Source organism: Rousettus aegyptiacus, unplaced genomic scaffold (genome assembly GCF_014176215.1).
Source record: "Rousettus aegyptiacus isolate mRouAeg1 unplaced genomic scaffold, mRouAeg1.p scaffold_m13_p_17, whole genome shotgun sequence".
NCBI classification, from domain to species: Eukaryota; Metazoa; Chordata; class Mammalia; order Chiroptera; family Pteropodidae; genus Rousettus; species Rousettus aegyptiacus.
The window spans coordinates 39,762,153-39,783,064 of NW_023416292.1; the positions used below are offsets into that span (position 1 = coordinate 39,762,153).

The following is a 20,912-nucleotide window of genomic DNA, read 5'->3' on the forward strand; positions in this document are numbered from 1 at the left end:
TTCGGACGCCTTTCCAGAAAATGATTTTGGGAAGATCAGGCCCATCACATGAATGACTAAAGTTGTTACCTTGGGGATGAAATGGAGCAAAGCAGGACTGGTTTTTGGAGGAGGGCTAGAAACTACAAAACCGAGCTTCTTGGGAACTGCCTTCTAGTCTAACAGGAAGTAGAGCGTCAGCGAAAAGCGGAGGGCGGCCACCCAGGGACCATTCCCCGTGCTTCGGGCGCTCACTTTGCGGGCGGCGTTTTTTCCCAGTTATCCAAGCCACAAATGAGGCCGGGTGGATGCACGCTTCTGGGTTGAGAAAATTACACAAACAAACAAATGAACAGACGATACGCCCCTTCCATTTTATGATAACCAAGCTGCAAGCAAATAAATCGGCCGATCTCTGCTCTCGAGGTAAAAAAATAGAAATATGCTCTCGTGTTAAAAAATTTTGCAATGAGGATGATGCATGTTTTGCTCTCGCTCTCGGAACTTTGTGCGTGGGGGGGGAAGTGATTCAATGGTTTTATTTTTGAAAATATACTATACTTATTCCACATTTAAAAAAAATGTTCGTGTTAATTAAAACTGGTATGGAAAAACAACTGGATTCCAGAAATTAAGTTCTGGAAAAAATGTTTTGTCTTTGCCTTTCTTAGTGTGTAGTTCGCTATATTTTAACCTAAACATGGAAATATTTTCAATTAGTAGCATTTACTTATGTTTCTTAGGAAGCTTTTATATTAGCCATAGACTTTGAATTTTACTCTACTGCACATATGCGGAAACATTAACTGGGTGCAAACTAGGATAAAGATGGGTAAATATTTCCATAGCAATTGGTATTTTTATCTAAACCTGCTTTATTTCAATATAGTATAATTTATGGGGGAGAAGATACATAGAAATCTCAGCTACTGATTTTCAGTGTTCTCTTAACTCAAGGTCAGCTGCAACTTAAGCCTATATTTCTGTATTTTGCCTTTGAAAATAAATTGTTCATTTTATCCTATATCGCTATAAATGAGAAATTGCTCAGTTGGTTATGGAGAAACCCTTTTTCAAATAGTTTTAAAATAAGTTGGAGAAATTAAAGTTTAATTTCGGTTATATTGGTTTCCTGGGACTCCCAAACGCCCCCACTTCCCACCCCCAAGACATAACATAGATATTCCTGTGAGGGCCTTCTCCTTTCACAGAGTGGCAGTGCCACGTCACATGTTTCAGTCCTGAACGGCATAATTACCAACTTCAATATTGAAGGCATTTCATTGGAAATATAAACTGGACTCTATTTAAATCAGGAAAAGTTCTATGAGTGGAAGATGTTTGACCGTGTCTCACTTCTTTTGTCATCTTGAAATATTTGTCCCATATTGGTTAACCAATATATGCTGTCATATCACAGTTACTTTCATTCATTCAACAGTCATTTAATGAGTGTCTACTATATGATAGGCTCAATGCTGGGCATGGGATGGGGGTGCGGAAGGAAGTGGTTTTGGGGGAGGGGGCAGAAGGAAGTGGGTTACAAAGCCAGATAAGACAAAGTTCTTTCCATGAAGAAATTTTATGGGAAGAAGAAGCTGATGGGAAAAGAGAGGGTTAGTGACAAGCAAATCCATTCAGGATTTTAGAACTGTGTGATGTTTAAGATGTTCCCAAGATATGCCCTTGGTGTAGAGAGGAGGGATGTCTATCACACAATAAGTCTTCGATATGTAAGTCATCCTTTGCCCTTTCAAAAACTTGTATCATGAAAGAACATGATTTTGGAAAATAAAAATTATTCTTCAGCTCTATTCAGGTTGTCATATCAGATACTATATCTTGAAAGACTGATCAGATTCTTAAATCCTTTATATATTACGAGATTAAATGGGTTTATAAGATTAAAAAATAGATATAGTAATGAACATTTTAAAACTAATAAATGGACATCAACTCTGAACTGTTTAATATTTGTTTAGATCATCTTCTACTAATAAATTCCTTTAGGTTGACTATGCAAACTATATGGGGGGGGGGTTTGGGGGAGGATAGTTTCTCAGATATGTGATTGAGGACTGTGAGAAATGAAAGCAGAGAGAATTAAGGGGCAGAAGCTCATCTCCAGCCAGGGTTTAAGTTCGTTTCAGGCAATGTCAGTAAGGAATAGGAAGGATGCCATCTGTTATTCGTCAGTAAGCAATCCTGGCATTTATTTGGACCCTATTTTAGTCCCCTTGGCTCTTGTAGATGCTTCAAATTGAATGCCCTATGAGCCGTTAGTGAAAAAAGGAGTTGTGATGGTAGATAACACTATAGATACTTAATAATCAATTTGAATATTGAATCAAATAGAATTTGAATACAAGTGCAAATTGTTAATGTGTTCAGAGATTTAGCATATATGGCATATATGTTTTGGTTTCATATGTGTGAACACATTAGATAGTAGGGATTTGAGCTTATTCTGCTTCTGGATACTTAAGGAAAAGGTGAAAACAAAAATGTAGCAATTTCAGCACCAGCCTATAGGAAGACGTTATCTACCTCATTGCCTAAATGTAATTTTTTAGAACACAGAATAGCAAATTTTAATTTCTAAAAACAATTCGAATCCTATAGACAATGGCATTAAAGCATTTTTAAAAATTTCCTGCTGATTGACAAAAATGTCACAGAAAATAATTTGATTTCCCTTAACAGAGTCAAGAGAGCCTATTCCTATCAAGTACTGAAGCCATAAGGAAAAATTTTTTTAAAAGTAAAACTATCATAATGAGGTAAGTACCAGTATTTTTGTTTTTTGCTCTTTTCAAGTTTTGATAATATACATATTTGCCATCTTAACCATTTTTAAATGTACTGTTCAGTAGTGTTAAGTATATTTACACTGTTGAGCAACCAATCTCAAGAACGTTTTCATCTTGCAAAACAGAAGATGTTTTAAATGCATTGAACAACTCTCCATTTCCCCCTCCCTCCAGCCCCTGGCAACCACCATTCTACTTTCTGGTTCTATAATATTTACTACTCTAGATACCTCATATAAGTGGAATCATATAGTATTTGTCTTTTTGTGACTGGCTTATTTCACTTAGCATAGTATCATCAAGGTTCATCCATGTTGTAACATGTATCAAAATTTCCTTCCTTTTAAAATCTGAATACTCCATTGCATGTATATACCACATTTTGTTTATCCAATTTTCTGTTGATGGGCATTTGGGTTGCTTCTACTTTTCGGTTATTGAGAATAATGCTACTATGAACATGGATAAAGTACCAGTATTTTTATCAGAGAAAAATCATTTCCTATAGAGGTATCTTTATTACCTTAGAAATAGAAGTTCTTACTTGAACCTGAGTCTGTTAGAAAATGCTGTTAGGTCTCTTTTAGGTCTTGTCCATTGAAATAGTAGTCCAGATTATAAAGTCAGTACCTACGAAATTGAAATATTTTTGTAGACTAGAACAAAGCCGAAGATAGAAACTGTGCAAAGACACTGAAAATACAAAGTAGCTCAAGTGTGAGAGCTGGGAGTTTGTACTGACCCAACACTCTGTGGCTCAGGAAAAAATTTCATTTCATATTCTCAATGTCAGCTATCCTTTCTACAAAATGGGGTGGATATATTTTAATTGCTTTCTTTCTAAAGATTTGAAACATTTCTAGTTTGAGATATTATGTAACATAAAGGGGGGGAAAGGTCAGACAACTTTCATTACTATCGTTAAGCTCTGTTGAGGGCAGGAACTGGGTAGGCTTGCTCATCATCGTCCCTAGCGCCTGACAGTTCTGGGCACATGGTAAGCACCAATAAATGTTGACTGATAGTTGTATACCATGACCATATTTCGACCTTCCTTTAATAAAGTTAGAAAGCTCATATGATTTGGGATTGCTTCCATGTTAGGTTTGATATCTAAAACTATTTAGAAATCATAATTCATATGTATAAAGTCCGTTTCTATTACAGAAGTAATACAAGACTTACAAATGTGAATCTATTACTGAAAATCAGTATTGTGTACTGATAAATACTGGGAAAGGTTTCCAAAGAATATTCCAGGGATCTTTTACCTGACAATCTCTCCTTCCCTCAATTTTCTTGTGACTAAAAGAGAGAGAAATTCAAATGAAAAGCACCAGTATCCTGGAACAGTAAAAGTAATATATTTGCAAATGTACTCAGTTTCTTGTTGACTCATTTCTGAAACTAATTTTGCATGGTACTGTACTGAGCTAAAAATGATTTTCTATTTCTAGGCTTTCTTCTTAGGATACATTGACTCCTTGGATCATTATAAGTCGTGGATGTTCCTCTAAGGAATAAGGCCATTCCTACTCCTACCCTGATATATGTTCATGAGATTGGTCATGTCAAAACGTCATCATCATCATTATCATCATAATAGCTACAATTAACTGGTGAGGAGAAAGATGTCAGGCTGGAAGGAAGTTTGATCTAGCATAATTCAGACTTGTGCACTTTGAGGGTAGAGATGACCTCACTGCGTCAATAGCAAATGGCTGGACTCAGGAGGCAGTGCTTTAAAACAACTTTATACATAATATTTATGTTATTCCCTCTTAAGTCAATGATAATAAAGCAAATCTAGTTAATTGGGAGTAGCTGCCTCAGGAAATATTGAGAAGGAATATGTTTTACATAGGCTTTAGGAAGAATTAAAAAATGCCAGGACTAATGGGCAGCCTTTGCTATGGATAACGGGGTGAAACTGGGGAGAGAAGTGAAGATGCTTAGTGTATGTCATCCCTGTTTTAAATGCTGCCCTGTTGCTCACTCTGACCTGATTTACCAGTAAAGGCGTGGCTCATTCAGTCTGGCTGCCAGAGGAATATTTGATCTTTAATGTAACCAGTACAGAAATTCTTCCTTGCAGTTTGCAGTAAGAAATGACTGGTTGCAGCAGCCTCTATCTATTCAATTTAATATTGTAGTAAATGTAGCTATTTATCAGTATATTTTAACAGTTCTGTTTCAGAGCTATATATAGTCTCAAAATGCAGTAAGAGCAAAGACTAAGCCTTTAAAATGACAGGATTTAAATTGGCTATCAATAATCATAATAGCTACAATTAATTGGCAATTCCAGGAGAAAAATGAAAGGCTGAAAGGAATTTTTATCCAGCATAATTCAAACCTACGCATACTATCTGTGGAAAAGACAAATCACTTTAACGCTAATAACCAATCTTTGACACAGTTGATCCAAACTGTAGTCATCTAAATGATTCATTCATATCACTGTACAATTGGTCATAAACACAGCAAGATCACAAGATGAATCTGTGACACTAGGTGGGCCTATCATTATTATTACAAATCTATTCTTATTCTTGCCTTTCCTATTTCTAAATAATATTTATGGTTAACAAAATAATTTCACTTATTTTGACATATTTAAACTTGTGAAAAAAATAATGGAGGTTAAGAAGACTATAAGAAGAGATAGGAGGAAAAGTGAGGGGAAATCATTTAGGAAGGAGAGGATAGCATTGGTAGAAAACGAGAAAAGCTGGATGACACTTCTAAAATAAAGAGAATGAATTTCCTGAATGTGGGAAAAGGCAAAGGCAAAAACATTCCAACGATGCAGGACAGGGCAAATCCAACCCCCTCTCCTCCCACCCCCAATGGAAATTCAAATCCTGCTCCTAGAGAGGGAGGGTTCTTGACTGAGCACAGGGAAGAATTCAAGCACGTGCCAGAGTTAGGGTCAAAAGGAAAGTTTGTTAGAGAAGGGCTAACACTTCACAGACAGAACGTAGTCACCTCTCAGAGACTAAAAGTGATAGAGCAGAGAGGGACAGAGAGAAAAGACCGAGAGAAAAAAAGGACAAGACAGACTGACCCCAAGTTTTTGAGGAATTCAGTTTCTATATCATTCTTAGTTTCTACGAATTAACTGTTTAAAGACTATTTTCGCTTTATAGTATGGGTATACAGCTTGAAAGGTGTTGGTATGTAGCGAGAAAGCCTACTGGCAGTCCCCAGCCTTTGTTCCATAGGTTCCCCATGGTTTTGGCCTAGGGAATGAATAGCTGTGTTTATTATGTATAGGATATGACTTAAAGGCTCTGTTTCCCCTTCACAGCATGGGTAAATCTTTTGTTAGTAATCCCAGCAGGAATCTTCCTTTGTTCTGTGATTTCCAGTGGTCTGGCAGCAGCTCCTTGCAGGCTCTGAATACAGCATGATTTAACATTTAGTTCTCATACCCCTTACCGCTTTTGGCAAAGATACTTTCTAGTACCTGGAAAAGACTCGAGGAGAAGTGACATTTCACGTACTATTTCTGGCATTCTGTGTTTTACAATGAAATGAATTCTTGTACATGCTGCTTAAAATTGTAATGGAAGAGGGCAGTAGCAAACTGACTTGGGCAGTGTTCTGACTTAATTTTCTTTTTCTGCCAATCATCCTGAAGTCTATAGGTTTTTCTCAGTTTCTGAACCCAAGTTAAATTTTTATTTTCCAAGTTAAGACTTTATTGTCTGTTTAAATCATGTATGCTGCCAGATTAAGAATATAACTTCTGGTTATTTTTGCCTCCTAAAAATTTACAGAAATTCAGAAGGATGATATTGTCTAATAGGTGATGATTTTCCTCCAAGGCAAATCAGCTTATTCTCCAAGAGCTTCTTCTGATGCAGGACAAGGCCAATTCCCTGAGTTAAGGTCGGGTGAGAGCTTGAGCCCTACACCAAGAGAGAGAGAGAGAGAGAGAGAGAAAGAAAGAGAAAGAGAGAGAGAGTGTGTTAGTTCTTGGCTGAGCACAATAAAGAATTCAAACACAAACACACGCCAGAGTTAGAGTCAAAAGGAAAGTTTATTGGAGAAGGGGTAATGCTCCCTAGACAGAGGCAGAGAGAGAGAGACCCTGAGAGAGAATGAGAAGGACACACGGGGCGTGTCGGGGGATGGGCACAGTGGAGAGAGAGAAGACGACAGTGAAAGGGACTCTGAGTGTTCAGGGAATTCGGATTATATATCATTCATAATTTCTATAAATTACAGTTTAAAGATTTTGTTTACCCATTTTCGTTTGATGGTATGGACATACAGTATGAAAGAATAAGAGGACGTAGGGTGAAAAGCTAACGATATGTAGCGTGACAGGCCTGCTGGCAGTTCCCAGCCTTTGATCCATAGGTTCTGCATGGTTTTAGCTGTAGGGAATCAATATTTTATTTTGTGGAGGGTGCGACTTAAAGCCCATTTTCCTGTTTTCCCTTCGCAGTATGGGCGAACGTTTTGTTAGCAATCCCAGCAGAAATCGTCCTTTGTTCCTATTTCCTCCTGGCCTGGTTGTGGAGCCGATCAGCATATTGCAGTCTCTGAATATAGCTCGATTTAACATTTTAGTTCTTGTACCTCTTCCCTGCATTACTTCCATAGAAACGGGGCTATTCAAAGATATTTTAATACAGAATATCTTTGAAAAGATGTGAAAAAAAAAAAATCAGAATTCTAGAACATCCTTTATTTATCAAGAAGTTTGTCCCAAGAACTAAGAGTGGAAAGGTGGCTTTTGTGGCCTGTGCTTGAGATTATGTTTCATGATTTACTCTCGTTGTCACCTGGTACAGATAATCCAGGCCTTTTATGGAGGGAAAGGTTTGTTGGGTGCTTAAGTGGGTCTTAATTTGCATTTAATTTGAGTTTATTCTGTTAAAGTTTCAAGCATGTCTTCTCCATTGTGAAATTTAAGACAATTTAAACATAGATTCCTTCACTCCATTCAACCGCAAAGAGTTATGAGCACTTACTCAAAAAATGGGCCAAGCACTGATCTGGATTACAGTGACTAATAAAAAGTGCCCTCAAGATACAGTTGGACTCAAAGAGGAGCCGGAGACACAGTCAGTAGTTGTAATACCTGGAAACAAGATCTGGAAGCACTGTGTTCTGAGTTCCCAGAGGCACTAAGGATGGTGAGTGGTGAGAAACGTTCACGGAGTAAAGATGTTTGAAAGGGACTTGAGGGGCGGGGAGTAGGAGTTTCTCAGGTGGAGAGAGGGAAGGACTTTGTATGTAGAGAACATAGCACACACCAGCACATAAAGTCATGGATCAGCACGCTAGCTGTAGGGACTGTAAGAGGAGAGTCCTTCTGGAATTTGGCACCGCATGTTCCTTTGCCTCTGAACACTGTCTGTCATCTACATGTCATAAACCTGGCCAGAAACTGCTCATCAGTGGAATAGCTCTGTCTCCTGCCTCTTCCTGCACGTTCATGGAAGGAAAACCCAGGCTCAGAACAGGCCTCTGTGTTCCGCCTCGGAATGTTTTTATCTCTTGGCATCTAAATTTGCTGAGCATCTAAATTCTATAATCATAAATTTTTAGGCAAGTGCATATTTTGAAGGATGAGCCAGAGGAGAAAACAGTCTACAATATGAGGCAAATCTTATAGTGAAATGGCAGAATAATTGTTGTTCTTCTACCATCCTATAGCATCAAAATGAAAATAACTGCATCTCAATGTATATCATCAAGCTGCTTATTCCATTTCTACCTTATGAGTCAGAAGACTTAACTAATCTTTGTTCATACTATGCGCTGGCATAGTTGTTTTTAGCTTTTGTCTTCAAGCTTGAAGGAGTTAGGCAAGAAATGATTCTTTATTAGACAGTGTTACTTCTAGGGAGCTTTGAAAGTTTAGATTGCCTGGTCCATTTAAAGAGATGCAGACAATAGGGAATTTATAACTGTTGCATCATAGACTATATATTATTTACTTTCTTACTCTGTCTTACGTACATATTTAAGAAGTCTAAAAGTGTCAAATAATACTTTCATAAACTATTTTAATTCTCAGATACTTAAAATTTCTGACAACGACCCAGCTATTACAGTCCTAGGTACACCCAAGAGAAATGAAGACATGTTCACTTAAAAAATTATATATGAATGTTCATAGCAGTATTATTCATAATAGCAAAATATGGAAACAACCCAAATGTCCAGCAACCAGTGAATAATAAACAGTGGAAGGTTATATGGCAATAAAAAGAAAGAGGTACTGATATATATTACATTGTGTACAAACCTTGAAAGCATGATGCTAAGTGAAAAAAAAAAAACAAACACAAAGGCCACAGATTGTATGATTCCATTTATATGAAATGTCCAGAATAAGCAAATCTATAGAGATAGACGGTGGATTAGTGTTCGCTTGGTGCTCAGCTGGAGCTGGGGGGAGATGAGAATGGGAAGTGACTGCTAATTAATGAGTGAGAAGTTTCTTTTGGGAGTATTAAAAATGTAAAATTAGATTATGGTGATGGTTGCACAATTTCGTGAATATGCTAAAAGGCACTGAACTGTATACTTTAAATGAGTGAAATTTATGGTATGTGAAATAATCTGAATAGGGTTGTAAAAAAAAAAATCAACATTCCAAGCATGAATATTTGTATTATCTTATAGGTACCTTAATGACAGTCCTGTGTGCTAATTTTTTGACATGTCCTTGCAGAATTTACCATAACACAATGGAAAGAGTCATGGACTGTGCTTTCAGGAGATCTGAATTCTTTCCCTGCCTCTGCTGATGGTTAGTTATATGCAGCTACATAAGTTTAAGCAAGTTTCTTATGCCTGGACCTTTAGTTCTTTATCTGTGAAACAAGGAAGTTGGCTTAGGAGGGCTCAGAGCTCGCTTTCAGCTGAGTTTATGTGCTTATATAATAAAGGCATATAAATATTGAGGCAGTTTTGGAGACATGGTGTCATAAATAGCAGTGGGGTTTTCAGAGGCCACCTGGCTAGCAGTCCTTTCTCCATCATGTTTAAGTGTGTCTTGTTAAGCAAAGTATAGAGCAGGGTTTCTCAACCTCAGCATGATTAGCATGTTAGACTGGATAATTCTTTGCTGTGGGGGTGGAGGGGGGCTGTTCTGTCCATTGCAGCATGTTTAGCAGCAACCCTGACATCTATCCACTAGCTAGCATTAGCATCTCTCCCCAGTCATAACCATCAAAAATGTCTGCAGACTTTACCAAATGTCCCCTGGAAAGAAAATTCATTCTCTGTTGAAATCCCTGGTGTAGAAGATGGTAGAATACCAATATCAAAACAACTAAAAAGGTGTTCTTTCTACCTATGAATAACTAATAAGTTAACATGTGCAAAAAAAATCTCATTTAGGGGATCTTTAATTATTCAGATGATTAGGAGAAGAGGAAGAATTTTTTTGTTTTATTTTACTGACAAAAGTCATATTTAATCTACTGTAGTCATGGATGGGAGAAGGGCAGGAAAGGAATAGAGTAGGAGCTGTCAGACCCTCTTTGGAATGAGGCTGGGTGCCAGGAAATAGAGAGAGACGTAATTTTTAAAATAAATAAGAGGGAAAAACAAACAAACAAGAGGGAGTTTTTGGAATTAAGGAAAAGAGAACTGGGAGGTACCTGCGTTTACTTACTGATTCCTTCTAATAAGACGTAGTTTATCCGGATTTGTTTTTTCTCACATTCCTTGTTCACAGCTCAAAGCTGTGAATTAAATGATAGATTCTTGTCTAGAAACAGAACAAAAGAAAGCTGTATATTGAAGTCATTACTGTCCAGACTCTTCGGACGCGGCTTCCAGCGGGCCCACGACGGAGTCCCAGACTTCTGCAGCTCCGGAAGCACAGATTCGCCGCCCTTCTTGCTTTTCTATGCAGACAAAAAAAATTTGCATTTATTGGGCTGCATTATTTAATAAATTTTACATGAAATATTTACATTGTCTTTCTAAAGATATAAATCATTCATATCTCCCAAAACATGCTTGGGGAAAACATTAGAAGCTATCTGAAAGAGCAAATTTCTAGAATGAGAATGGAGATGAACTCCCATTTAAAAGTACACATAGAAGTGAATCACTCATAAGTATCTTTGACAATATTTATAGTAGGCTATAGTAATGAATCTACATTACTTTTACTAGACTAAAACTGCCAGATGGTACGTTATCAGACTTTAGAGACAAGAAACACTTCTGTGTACGTTCTACAATGTGCTATTCCTATTCGGCTATAGAAAGTGAACTACATTAAGATCTTAACCAGTGCGTTCTTTAATGCAATTGTCAGGTGATTCTTTATTCTGAGTGCTTATAACTAGCCATTTTTATGCAGAGCTGAATGTGTTTTATGAGACCTGCTTTTGATTCAGTATTAGAGGGATTTCCAAAGCCTTTGAACCAAGATTATTAATTTATAATGGTTTGTCTTCGGTTGACGACATTAACAGTGTGTGTTGTTTTAGTTAGAGAATGCATCTACAAAAACATTGTATTCTAAAATCTTACATTATTGTTCTTGAAAAATAATCATGGTAAAGCTGAAGTTAGCTCAAAAATAATTCACTTTATTCATATCTTAGAGTGAGACCATGATAAAAGGGGAAACAAAATTGCTCTTCTGACAAAACAGGCTACAGAGAAAGTCCAGGAGAGAGTATCCTTGAACGCTCTCCAAAAAGGTTACTAATGTTAATGATGCTTTTCAAATACGGACCATTGAAAAGTGAGAGTTGCTGAATGATATTGACCATTTCCTTGTCGTTATGAAGAAGCTCTTCCTTTGCTTGCACGTGCCCCAGCACGCTGTCACACCTTGGAGTGTCTGCCCTCAGCCTCCTTGGAATGCTCCATTCCCCACTCTCATAAACTCCAAAGGAAGATAGATGTTAAAGGCATAGTCTCTGTTGACTCTCTTTGTCCTTGCTGAACTACAGAGAGAGAAACTGTTTCTACAATTACAAAAACACACCTCACCACATGAAACAAGATCATGAGAATGTGATTGTCACTTTAATCCAACCACTGCCAGGTCTCCTCAGTGAAAAACAAAAGGTTGATTGCACATCATTTAGAATGCAAAGTGAGAGTTGTTTGGAATCTAATCTTTTAGACAAAGAGATCTAGACCAGCTTTTCGGGATTGCCTGTGGCGTGAGGGCCTTGCTGCAAGTGCCCAACTTGCTGCAAGTGCCCAACTTAAACCACAAGGTGTGAAATCAAGAGCTCAGATATATACACACAGTGCACTTTTCTAACGAGGTGGAGACAACGGAAAATAAACTGTATGAGGCAGTGTTATACAAAGAACAGTGGCTCTGTGCAGTTAGCATACCACGGCTGTGAGTTAGCAGGTAGAAGTTTTTCCCATCTTTATCGTCTTTGTCTGTATTAAGAAATAGATGAGACCGATGTGGCGCTTTGGAAAAAGAAATTGGTGTTTCTCCGGGCCCTAGTCCTGAAGTCAGGGTTGGAATGACCCTCCCCTACCCACCCCTTCACCTGCCTTTTTCCTCCCTCCTCTGGCAGAATGAGGCGGGCAGGCCCGGTGAAGGAGTGAGTACCTCCTGGCGACCACGGTGACCATGGCTGCGCTAACAGTGCATATAGTGCCTGCGAAGAAAACAAGAGACTGACTCACTGAGAGTCTGAGAAACAAAGTAACCATAAAATGTCCTTCCTTTGAAATAGGCCATGAAGTTAAAAGTCAGAATAAATTATTAGCAGAATGGAGTCACAGTTTGATTCTACAACTGGGTTTCTAGATAAAACTATGGAAAAACTGAGGATTTAATTGAGAGGTTGCCAAACAAAGCCATCGTGCTCTATGATGCTGTTTTCATTGTTTGTCTTTTTTGTCATTTATTGGGTCATTAAATCGAGGTGATGCAAATAAAAAAAAAGAAAGAAATAGATGAGACGATCTGCTTATTTTATAGCCTAAGAAGAGAAAATGTATCAAAAATGGTAAGGTAGGATCAACTACAATCCATTAAAGTCATTAAGAATAATCATATCTCATTCTTTATGGTTCTAAGAGATCTATTTTTTCTTAAAGTTGTTTTTAAAATGTTTAGAAACCCCCGATTGACTTTTGTTTTTAGTCTTTTCAGAAGTAAATTTCTTCGAACACTTCTTTCCTCATTTCTGGATTTCGTACTTTTGAATAGAGTCGTGGAACAGATCTAGGATATATGCTAAGATGTGTTGCTGTAAGGGCACTCAAACCTACAGAGAATCTTTCTAAAAAAATTTTGAGCCAAACAGAGGATGTGCCTGAAGCAAGATCTCAACAGACTAAGTAAAACCCTTTGGAGAATTTGGAGAATGGTAGTTTGCAGCTTCCATAATGCATTTGAATTACAGAGGGAGCCTAAGGAAGATCACAGAATAGTTAAGATTATGCACTCTCTTAAGGATGGTTACACTTATTTTAAAGGTGTATTAACCTAGATGCACAGAACAGTGGACAGGACTTGCCAAAGGCAAAGATAAACCTTTGCCAACTAAAGAAGTTATATGCCTAGAGCAGGACTACCACCAGGATATGCACGATTAGGAATCTATGATCAGATCACCCTGTTAGGTTCCTTTCCATAGAACCCCTTTTTCATCCACAGATGTATGCAATGTCTCATTTGCCAAATACAAAAAAAGGACAGACCTAGAAAACTTATGGAGGCTTGTGGGGGAGTGAGTAAAGTCTGGGATCAGAAGTAGAAATAACAGAAGAATAAAGAAATAGCAACAATCAAAGCCCAACAGTGCTCCAGAAGGAGGCAGAAGGAGAATGACGAAACCGTAGTTGAAGCCAGAAAATCAGAGTGCTAGGCCTTTGAAAACTCTGAGATGTAACCTTTCTTACATATATTACTGAGAGTCTTGATTTGACAAAATATTTTAACCAGTAAATATCCAGGCCACATGCATCAGTTATTCATCTACTATTCTGTAGCCATCTCCAGTAATTCCCTTAGGTGTAGTGAAGAATAGGAGAGCCCATAGCCGACTACAGTACCTTGTGATCCTTGTGTACTGGGAGAGAGGACGCCTTTATTCAGTGCAACCTGGACTTGAATCCAGGCAGTACACTCCGGAGCCCATAATAATAATGAACTCCGTTACTTAAACTGCTTAGTAATATTGAGAGAGTTATTTAACCTCTGTAAGCATCCGAACTATCAAATGAGAATAATAATAGTGAAAGATAAACTAGATCCTGTCGCTCCCCTGATCAAAACCATCCAATAGCTCCCTATCTTAGAATCAACTCCATGCTCCTTATTCAGGCTGACCAGATCCCCCAAAATCTGGCTCTTGCTTATCATGTCACTCTGATTTATTCTTTTCATTACCAGCCGTCCCAAACTTTCTTCGTGTTTGTTTGGTTTATTTATCTGTACTATCTCCTCTGCTGCTAACAGTAGAGACCTTGTCTATCTTATTCATTGCCATGTTCCTAGAACCTAGACAGTACCTGGCACAATAAGTGCTTAGTAACTACTTGCTTAATTTTTTGAATGAGTAAGTACATACTATGACGTATAAGCACATAGTACAAGGTCTAATAAATAATAAACTCACTGCCATTGTTTGCCGCCGCTGCTACCATTATTATCTGCTTCATATATGAGTTCTGCATATGATTTCATTTGAGAAAAAAGTTTGCTATCAAAAAGTTAGTAAGCAGTTAGTATGCTACAGTATGCAAATATCAAAACATCAAGTCATACACCTTAAATATGTATTATTTATATATATCAATGATATCTTAATAAGGCTGTTTAAAAATGAATATGCTACTAAGGGAAATACAGACCTATTTGAAAACGATCTCAGTTCCAGATTTCTTGGAGTAAAATGAGGGTAGACCTTAAAATGCACTGCTTAATTCTTGCTGTTCGGTGTGTAGAAGATCTTTTTTTCTGCAACTGCAAAACAAGCAGGCCCAGAAGGGAAGGTTTATTCACTGGTCTTATTATCTAAGGCCAAGTAACCTTATCAAAGAGGCAGGGATAACTAAAATTGGATTGACTAAAATAAGATTAACCTCACTCAACAAAAAAGCAAAACTAAAAGATGGCGATTAATAAGAATGCTAAAATTCTATATTTTATTTCCATTTCTACTCCAGGTGTTGTCACATCTGCAAACTGCCTGGCAGAGTGATGGGGATTCGAGCACTCCGCTTCTCTTTGGTGGTCGTCCTCGTGTTACTCCTGGTAGCTGGGGCTTTGACCACTTTACTTCCTAACGTTAAAGAAGACAAGATGCTCGTGTTGCGTAGGGAAATAAAACCCCAGGGCAAGTCCACCCTGGATTCTTTTACTCTCATAATGCAGACATACAACAGAACAGATCTATTACTGAGACTTTTAAATCATTATCAGGCAATACCACATCTGCACAAGGTGATTGTGGTGTGGAACAATGTTGGGGAGAAGGGACCGGAGGAGTTGTGGAGTTCTCTAGGGCCTCACCCTGTTCCTGTGATCTTCAAACTACAGACAACAAACAGGATGAGGAATCGGCTTCAGGTCTTCCCTGAGCTGGAGACGAAGGGTGAGTTGCAGCTAGGTTCTTAGTCTGGCAGGGCTGCAGCTAACCAGAGCTGGGGGTGGGTAGGTAGATTTCTGGTCTCCTACTTGTCCTAATTGTCTGGAGACAATAAGGGAAATTTAATCGTAAGAAAGCACTTTAAAAACTTAAGGGGCAATTTCCAAGATGTCAAGAAGCAGTTTCCTGAGCAGGAAGGCATATACATCTTAATACAATGACAAAGAGCTTAATATTGTGAAAAAGATATGCTATAATTACATATTATTGCATCACAGAAGGTAGTGAAATGCCATTTAACTTATGCTTAATGTATTTCTTGTCACCTCTTTTTTTGTCCTATTCGTAGCAATTTCACAAGGTTGTAATTTGCTTTAAAGAACTAAGGTTTTGTTTATTTATACATTCATTAGTTTCTAGGATAATGGATGATAACTACATGATAATTTCTCCCCTCAGGCAGTTATAAAACCAATTACAATTCAAATAAAAACTTTTTGTGCTAGACAAATCTCTCAAAGAATACATCTCTTATTTACTAATTTTCGTAGACTCCACCTTATTTGAATGATCTATATCAACACCATTGTATCTTAACTAGTTTTGTTTTCCTTTCCAAACTGTTCGATTTAAATTTTTTTCCTTCCTTTCAGCGGTGTTAATGGTAGACGATGACACGCTAATTAGTGCCCAAGACCTTCTTTTTGCTTTCTCAGTTTGGCAGGTAAGGTTGCTATACCCTTTATGAAATCATCAGTATGAAGTCCTATCTAGTGTTTAACCAGGGCAGCATGGTTCAAAGTGAGAGTCACCCAAAACTAATGTAGTCAATATTTATCTAAAAGGTAGATAATTTATTATGCTGTAATTCAACATTACCTGTGGCAATTTTGCCAACCTCAAAGTTATGCTATCTTTTATCCACATTTGCTTTGTATTTGGTATACTGGGAAGAGCCAGAACTACCTTCCGAAGAACGGGGAGGAAATGCAGAGATATTTTCCCCAAGCCAGAAGTGTATTTTTGTATTAATATTGTATATAACTTCCATTAAAACAAAGCATTTATTACCACCACAAAATTTAATCCTGATTCTGAGGCCATTGTCTGGAAATTAATAGTAATAGTAATTCTATATGCACCGTTGTGATGGCAGGGTTTTGGGGGATTCCACCCCCCCCAATCCTAGCTGGGATAAATAGGCACAGAATGCTCACTAGTCTATAAAACGTCTCTTTCCTATTGAATATGTGTTAGTAGTAGCTAGCTTTTACAAGTTGCACTATAATTACCTGAAACCAGAACTGCATACAAATGTACTCTGAAACACTGTCCAATATTTAAACACTGTGCTACCCAATAAATGGTCTAATTGCACTTAATTAGCTACCTGGGGGTAGAACAGCATTAGACATTAAGGATAAGTGGTCACAGGACTCTGCAGATATCAGCATTCTCTAAACTTCAGTTTCTAACTTCATGCCTAGTGAACTGATCAACAGATTTTTTTTTTCCATATCAGCAGTTTTTTTCAGCAGTTTTTTCAAACCTGTAAATAAAAGGTTTTTAGGCAAAAAGTTCTAATGTAATACTCCAGCAGTGAAATTTATATTTCAGATAAAAACATAAATGTTCCTAAAATGTCATGGGTTGGGGGAAATACAAAGATTGGTTAACTAGAACAATGCAAATAAACTGTAATTAAAGTTGGACAAATATGATTTTAGGTTTTATACATAAAAATATCAAGAACAATTGCAATCCATTGCCCAAAATAATCTGACTCCTAAAGTCATATTTGTGTGATGTGCGGCCCTGCATACAATGATGATTCGGGGTGTAGAGGCAAGCAAAATCAGACAGCTATCTGTGCCTTCCCACTCACCCAGCACCTCCACTTTTAATTCTTTCCCTTTTCCTTCTCTAGTCATCTCTGACATTTCTTTCACCCTCCTAAATTATGCAAATGGTACATTTTCTCTGAAGCCTCCCAGCCTGTGTCCCCCACCCCTCCTTCACCTTCCCCATTGCCTTCCAGCAGCACAGTTGTCCTTCTGTCCTCAGCGCTCCCATGAGATTTACCCAACTGCACCTAAACCTTTTCAAAGCCTTCTTCACAAATTAGACCGTATCCTCTCTAGACTGAATTCTTTGAAATGGGATCTAACCTTGTCTGGTCGGTCGGTCTCTCTCTCTCTCTCTCTCTCTCTCTCTCTCACCGTGTGTGTGTGTGTGTGTGTGTGTGTGTGTGTGTGTGTGTGTGTCCCTAGTTTAGTGACTGTTCAGTAAATGAGGGAAACTCAAGTTATTCATGAGATTAAACTAAACCATTTACCTATTTCACATGTTTCATTGGTTTTCTTTTGTTTGCTGACTTTTTTAGTCACTTTCACCATAATATTGTTTTACTACTATCCTTTCTCTAAAAATCCTGACACATCTTACTATATTTATATATATATATATATATATATTCATATTTTAAGAAAAAAATGCCCAAAAAGAAAAGGGATAAAAAATATAACACTGTTTAAAAGCAACAGTGACTTTCAAGAATATTGAACATCATGGAAAAACAATAAAACTATAGATGTAGACCCTTAATTTTATATACTCCTGAGAGAGTAAAACAGTTTTCTCAAAATAATCACATTATATCTTCTGTGCTAAATAGTATTCATGCAGTCAACTTTCTTGCAGCAAGCTTTGAAGAAACTAGACTCTTTGGTAACTAGAATTTATTAATATCAGATAATGTTTGAATTAGGAGGACATTTATAAGGTTAGAAATCTTGTTAAGAAATTTGGGTTGTAACGGAATTTGACCTGTAAACTTATCAGGATGTAGATTTATGAAGTTGCTTGAAGTCAGACGAAACCAGGAATAAAATAAAGTTTATAACCTATTTCATTTTCTCTGTACTAAATTATTGTCTTTTTTACCATGTCTGCTCTAAAGAAATGCCACACTTAATTGTTCTTTTTCCTTCTGTTCAGCAATTTCCTGATCAAATTGTAGGATTTGTTCCTAGAAAGCATGTCTCAACTTCATCTGGCGTCTACAGTTATGGAGGTTTTGAACTGCAGACACCAGGGTTTGGAGATGGTGACCAGTATTCTGTGGTGCTGATTGGAGCCTCATTCTTCGACAGCAAATACCTTGAACTCTTTCAGAGGCAACCTGCAGCCTTGCACACTTTGATAGATGAAACGCAGAACTGTGATGATATTGCCATGAACTTCATCATTGCCAAGCACACAGGGAAGCCTTCAGGGATATTTGTGAAACCTATAAACATGGCCAATTTAGAAAAAGAAACCAACAGTGGCCATTCTGGAATGTGGCATCGAGCTGAGCACTTTCTGCAGAGGTCTTATTGTCTCAATAAGCTTGTTAGTATCTATGGCGGCATGCCCTTGAAGTACTCCAACATAATGATTTCTCAGTTTGGTTTTCCATATGCCAACCACAAAAGTAAAATGTGAAAGTCAAACAAACTAACTAAAACCTCAAAACTGCTTAGTATTTGAGTAGCTTCTCCATGCCATGGTTAGTTGGTTGGTTTTGTTTTAAGTAACATCATGAACTTTTATCCAATCCAGAAGTCTCTGCAAAGGAAAAATCATACAACACTCCTAGGACTTAAAATTCACATGAACTTCAAAAACCAAGAATCTGGCATTATCCAGGTAGTTCTTCTTGTGAAGAGTCTTCATCCATGGATAGAACTCCTCAGTCAGTGACGTTATTGTTTACATTCTAAGACTGTTCTGCAATTTCTTTAACTTCCGGCATTTGCCTTAAGGACCCATGGCAAGCTGTTTCCAGAGAAGCATTTCTCAGCTTTCATCAAGGGATGATCACTTTCATTCGAAGCTTCTTTAGCAAAAGACTGGTGCAGGGAAAAGCCATGCGAGAAGAGACTAGTCTTACTCCCACATAAAAACAAGCGGAAAATTCATGATTATCATGCTTCCCTTGTGGTTCCCCCCTACCAGCCCTTGCCAGGACTGAGTCAGCCCAGCATGGTTTTGATGCAACTATCCGCGCTTCTATTTTTGTTGATAAGACTGCTGTGACTGGGAGGGTTAATTTTAGTAGCTGAAGGATGTCTAGCTGTTTGCTTGATTTTCGTGAACATTTACAGCATGGATCACACAAAAAGTACAGCTGATGTTTCTAAATGCAGCTTATATGCAGCAAGGAAGAAATGTTTTACTAGATTCAGGTAGTACATTTTGTCACTGGATCTGACCTTGAGATTGTACAATAATTCTTATATTTTACATAAAGTGTGTATTGTTTAAGAAATATATATAAAATAACTCTTCTGAAAGAACGATTCGTAGCAACTGGCAAAAGTTAAAACCCCTAGTTTAGTATCAAAAGATCTTCATTGTCTGAGCATAGGTTATCTCATGGATACCAAAGGGTTGGGTGTGTTATACACAAAGTCGATCTCTTTCAGAGAAGATCTAAGGCAGTATTCATCTTGATGAAATTTCTATTACATAGATTTACATAGATACAGGGAAAAAAAATATGAGACTGAGTAATAGGAGAGGGATTCTATAGGGAGTCTGCATACCTGTTGTATTTCCTACTCTCCATTAAGTGAATTAGTGTCCGTGTCCCACGCGGCGATTGTGTTTGATCTTTGTTCACTGCTGGTAGCTGGCAATACTTAGTCTTCTGTCTTCCACCTTCTTGTCTTCTCCCTCCTCCTTCCATAATACCGTTTAGTCTCAGAATCACACAGCTCTGAAAACATAATAATAATCCTGGTTCAAGTTCCAACAACGGGGTCTCTGTAGTTAGTTCAGTGTATGTTGTTTCTTTACATTGGCATGTGTAGGTGTCTTAATGTAGTCAGATAAAACCAGTAGAATGCAGAACCTCACTAAAAATTATAATGTTAATGATCTGCTTTGTTCACCCTCGGTAGTGATTTTTTGCCCCTTTGGATTCCATTGGCAGATAAATAAAATAAAATAAACTTTCATCATTCAGATGTTTCATGTTAATTAATCAGATTCATGTTTTTGTGGTTGCTAATTTTACGAATTTCTTAATATTTTAGTATATTGCTCAGGGTAATGCAGAGGTATTAGCTACGTTCCTGTGGGAAAATTTGCCAGTGCGAAAGTAGTCCCAGATTTTATTTCCCATTTTGTGTTCTTAAACTTGTCTTAAGCATCACATAAGTTAGTTACATCATGTTTTTTCAGATGTTATAGAGCAAATATGAAAACAAAGTTAAATACAGTCTACATTACAAAGACTTGCATTGTGGCTAGAATTCTACTAAATCTTTTTCCTCGCACACCTTTTGCAATTGTTCCAAATGATCCGGAGATGAGACAATGCTCAGGCTCAAAACTGTGGTAGGGACACAATGTAGTGTAGGGGTTAAGTGTGCCAGGAGAGTACTTGGGCTCAAACCCTTCCTAGATCTCATATTTATTTAACCTCTCTCTTGGAGCCTCAGTTTCCTCATCTGCCAAAATGAGAATAATCTCTACCTATGGAATTGTTTTAAGGAATAAAGGAGATACCTTG

At 37.6% G+C, this 20,912-nt stretch overlaps 1 protein-coding gene and 1 pseudogene across 3 annotated transcripts; both read left to right on the forward strand.

Annotated features, from left to right (window-relative positions):
- Positions 1–266: 266 nt before the first annotated feature.
- EXTL2 (exostosin like glycosyltransferase 2) lies at positions 267–20,362 on the forward strand. Of its 3 annotated transcripts, none has more exons than XM_016133542.2 (5): positions 267–405; positions 2,683–2,759; positions 14,931–15,358; positions 16,006–16,076; positions 18,350–20,362. In XM_016133542.2, the coding sequence occupies exons 2-5, from the start codon at positions 2,755–2,757 to the stop codon at positions 18,836–18,838; spliced, it is 993 nt and encodes a 330-aa protein (XP_015989028.1). In that variant the 5' UTR covers positions 267–405; positions 2,683–2,754; the 3' UTR covers positions 18,839–20,362. The 3 variants fall into 3 exon arrangements, with proteins under 3 accessions (XP_015989028.1, XP_036091031.1, XP_036091030.1); XM_036235138.1 differs by lacking the exon at positions 267–405 and adding an exon at positions 4,247–4,408 and having other exon boundaries at positions 2,681–2,759; XM_036235137.1 differs by lacking the exons at positions 267–405; positions 2,683–2,759 and adding an exon at positions 9,488–9,564.
- Positions 9,495–14,917, forward strand: LOC118612921 (annotated as a pseudogene).
- Positions 20,363–20,912: the final 550 nt, after the last annotated feature.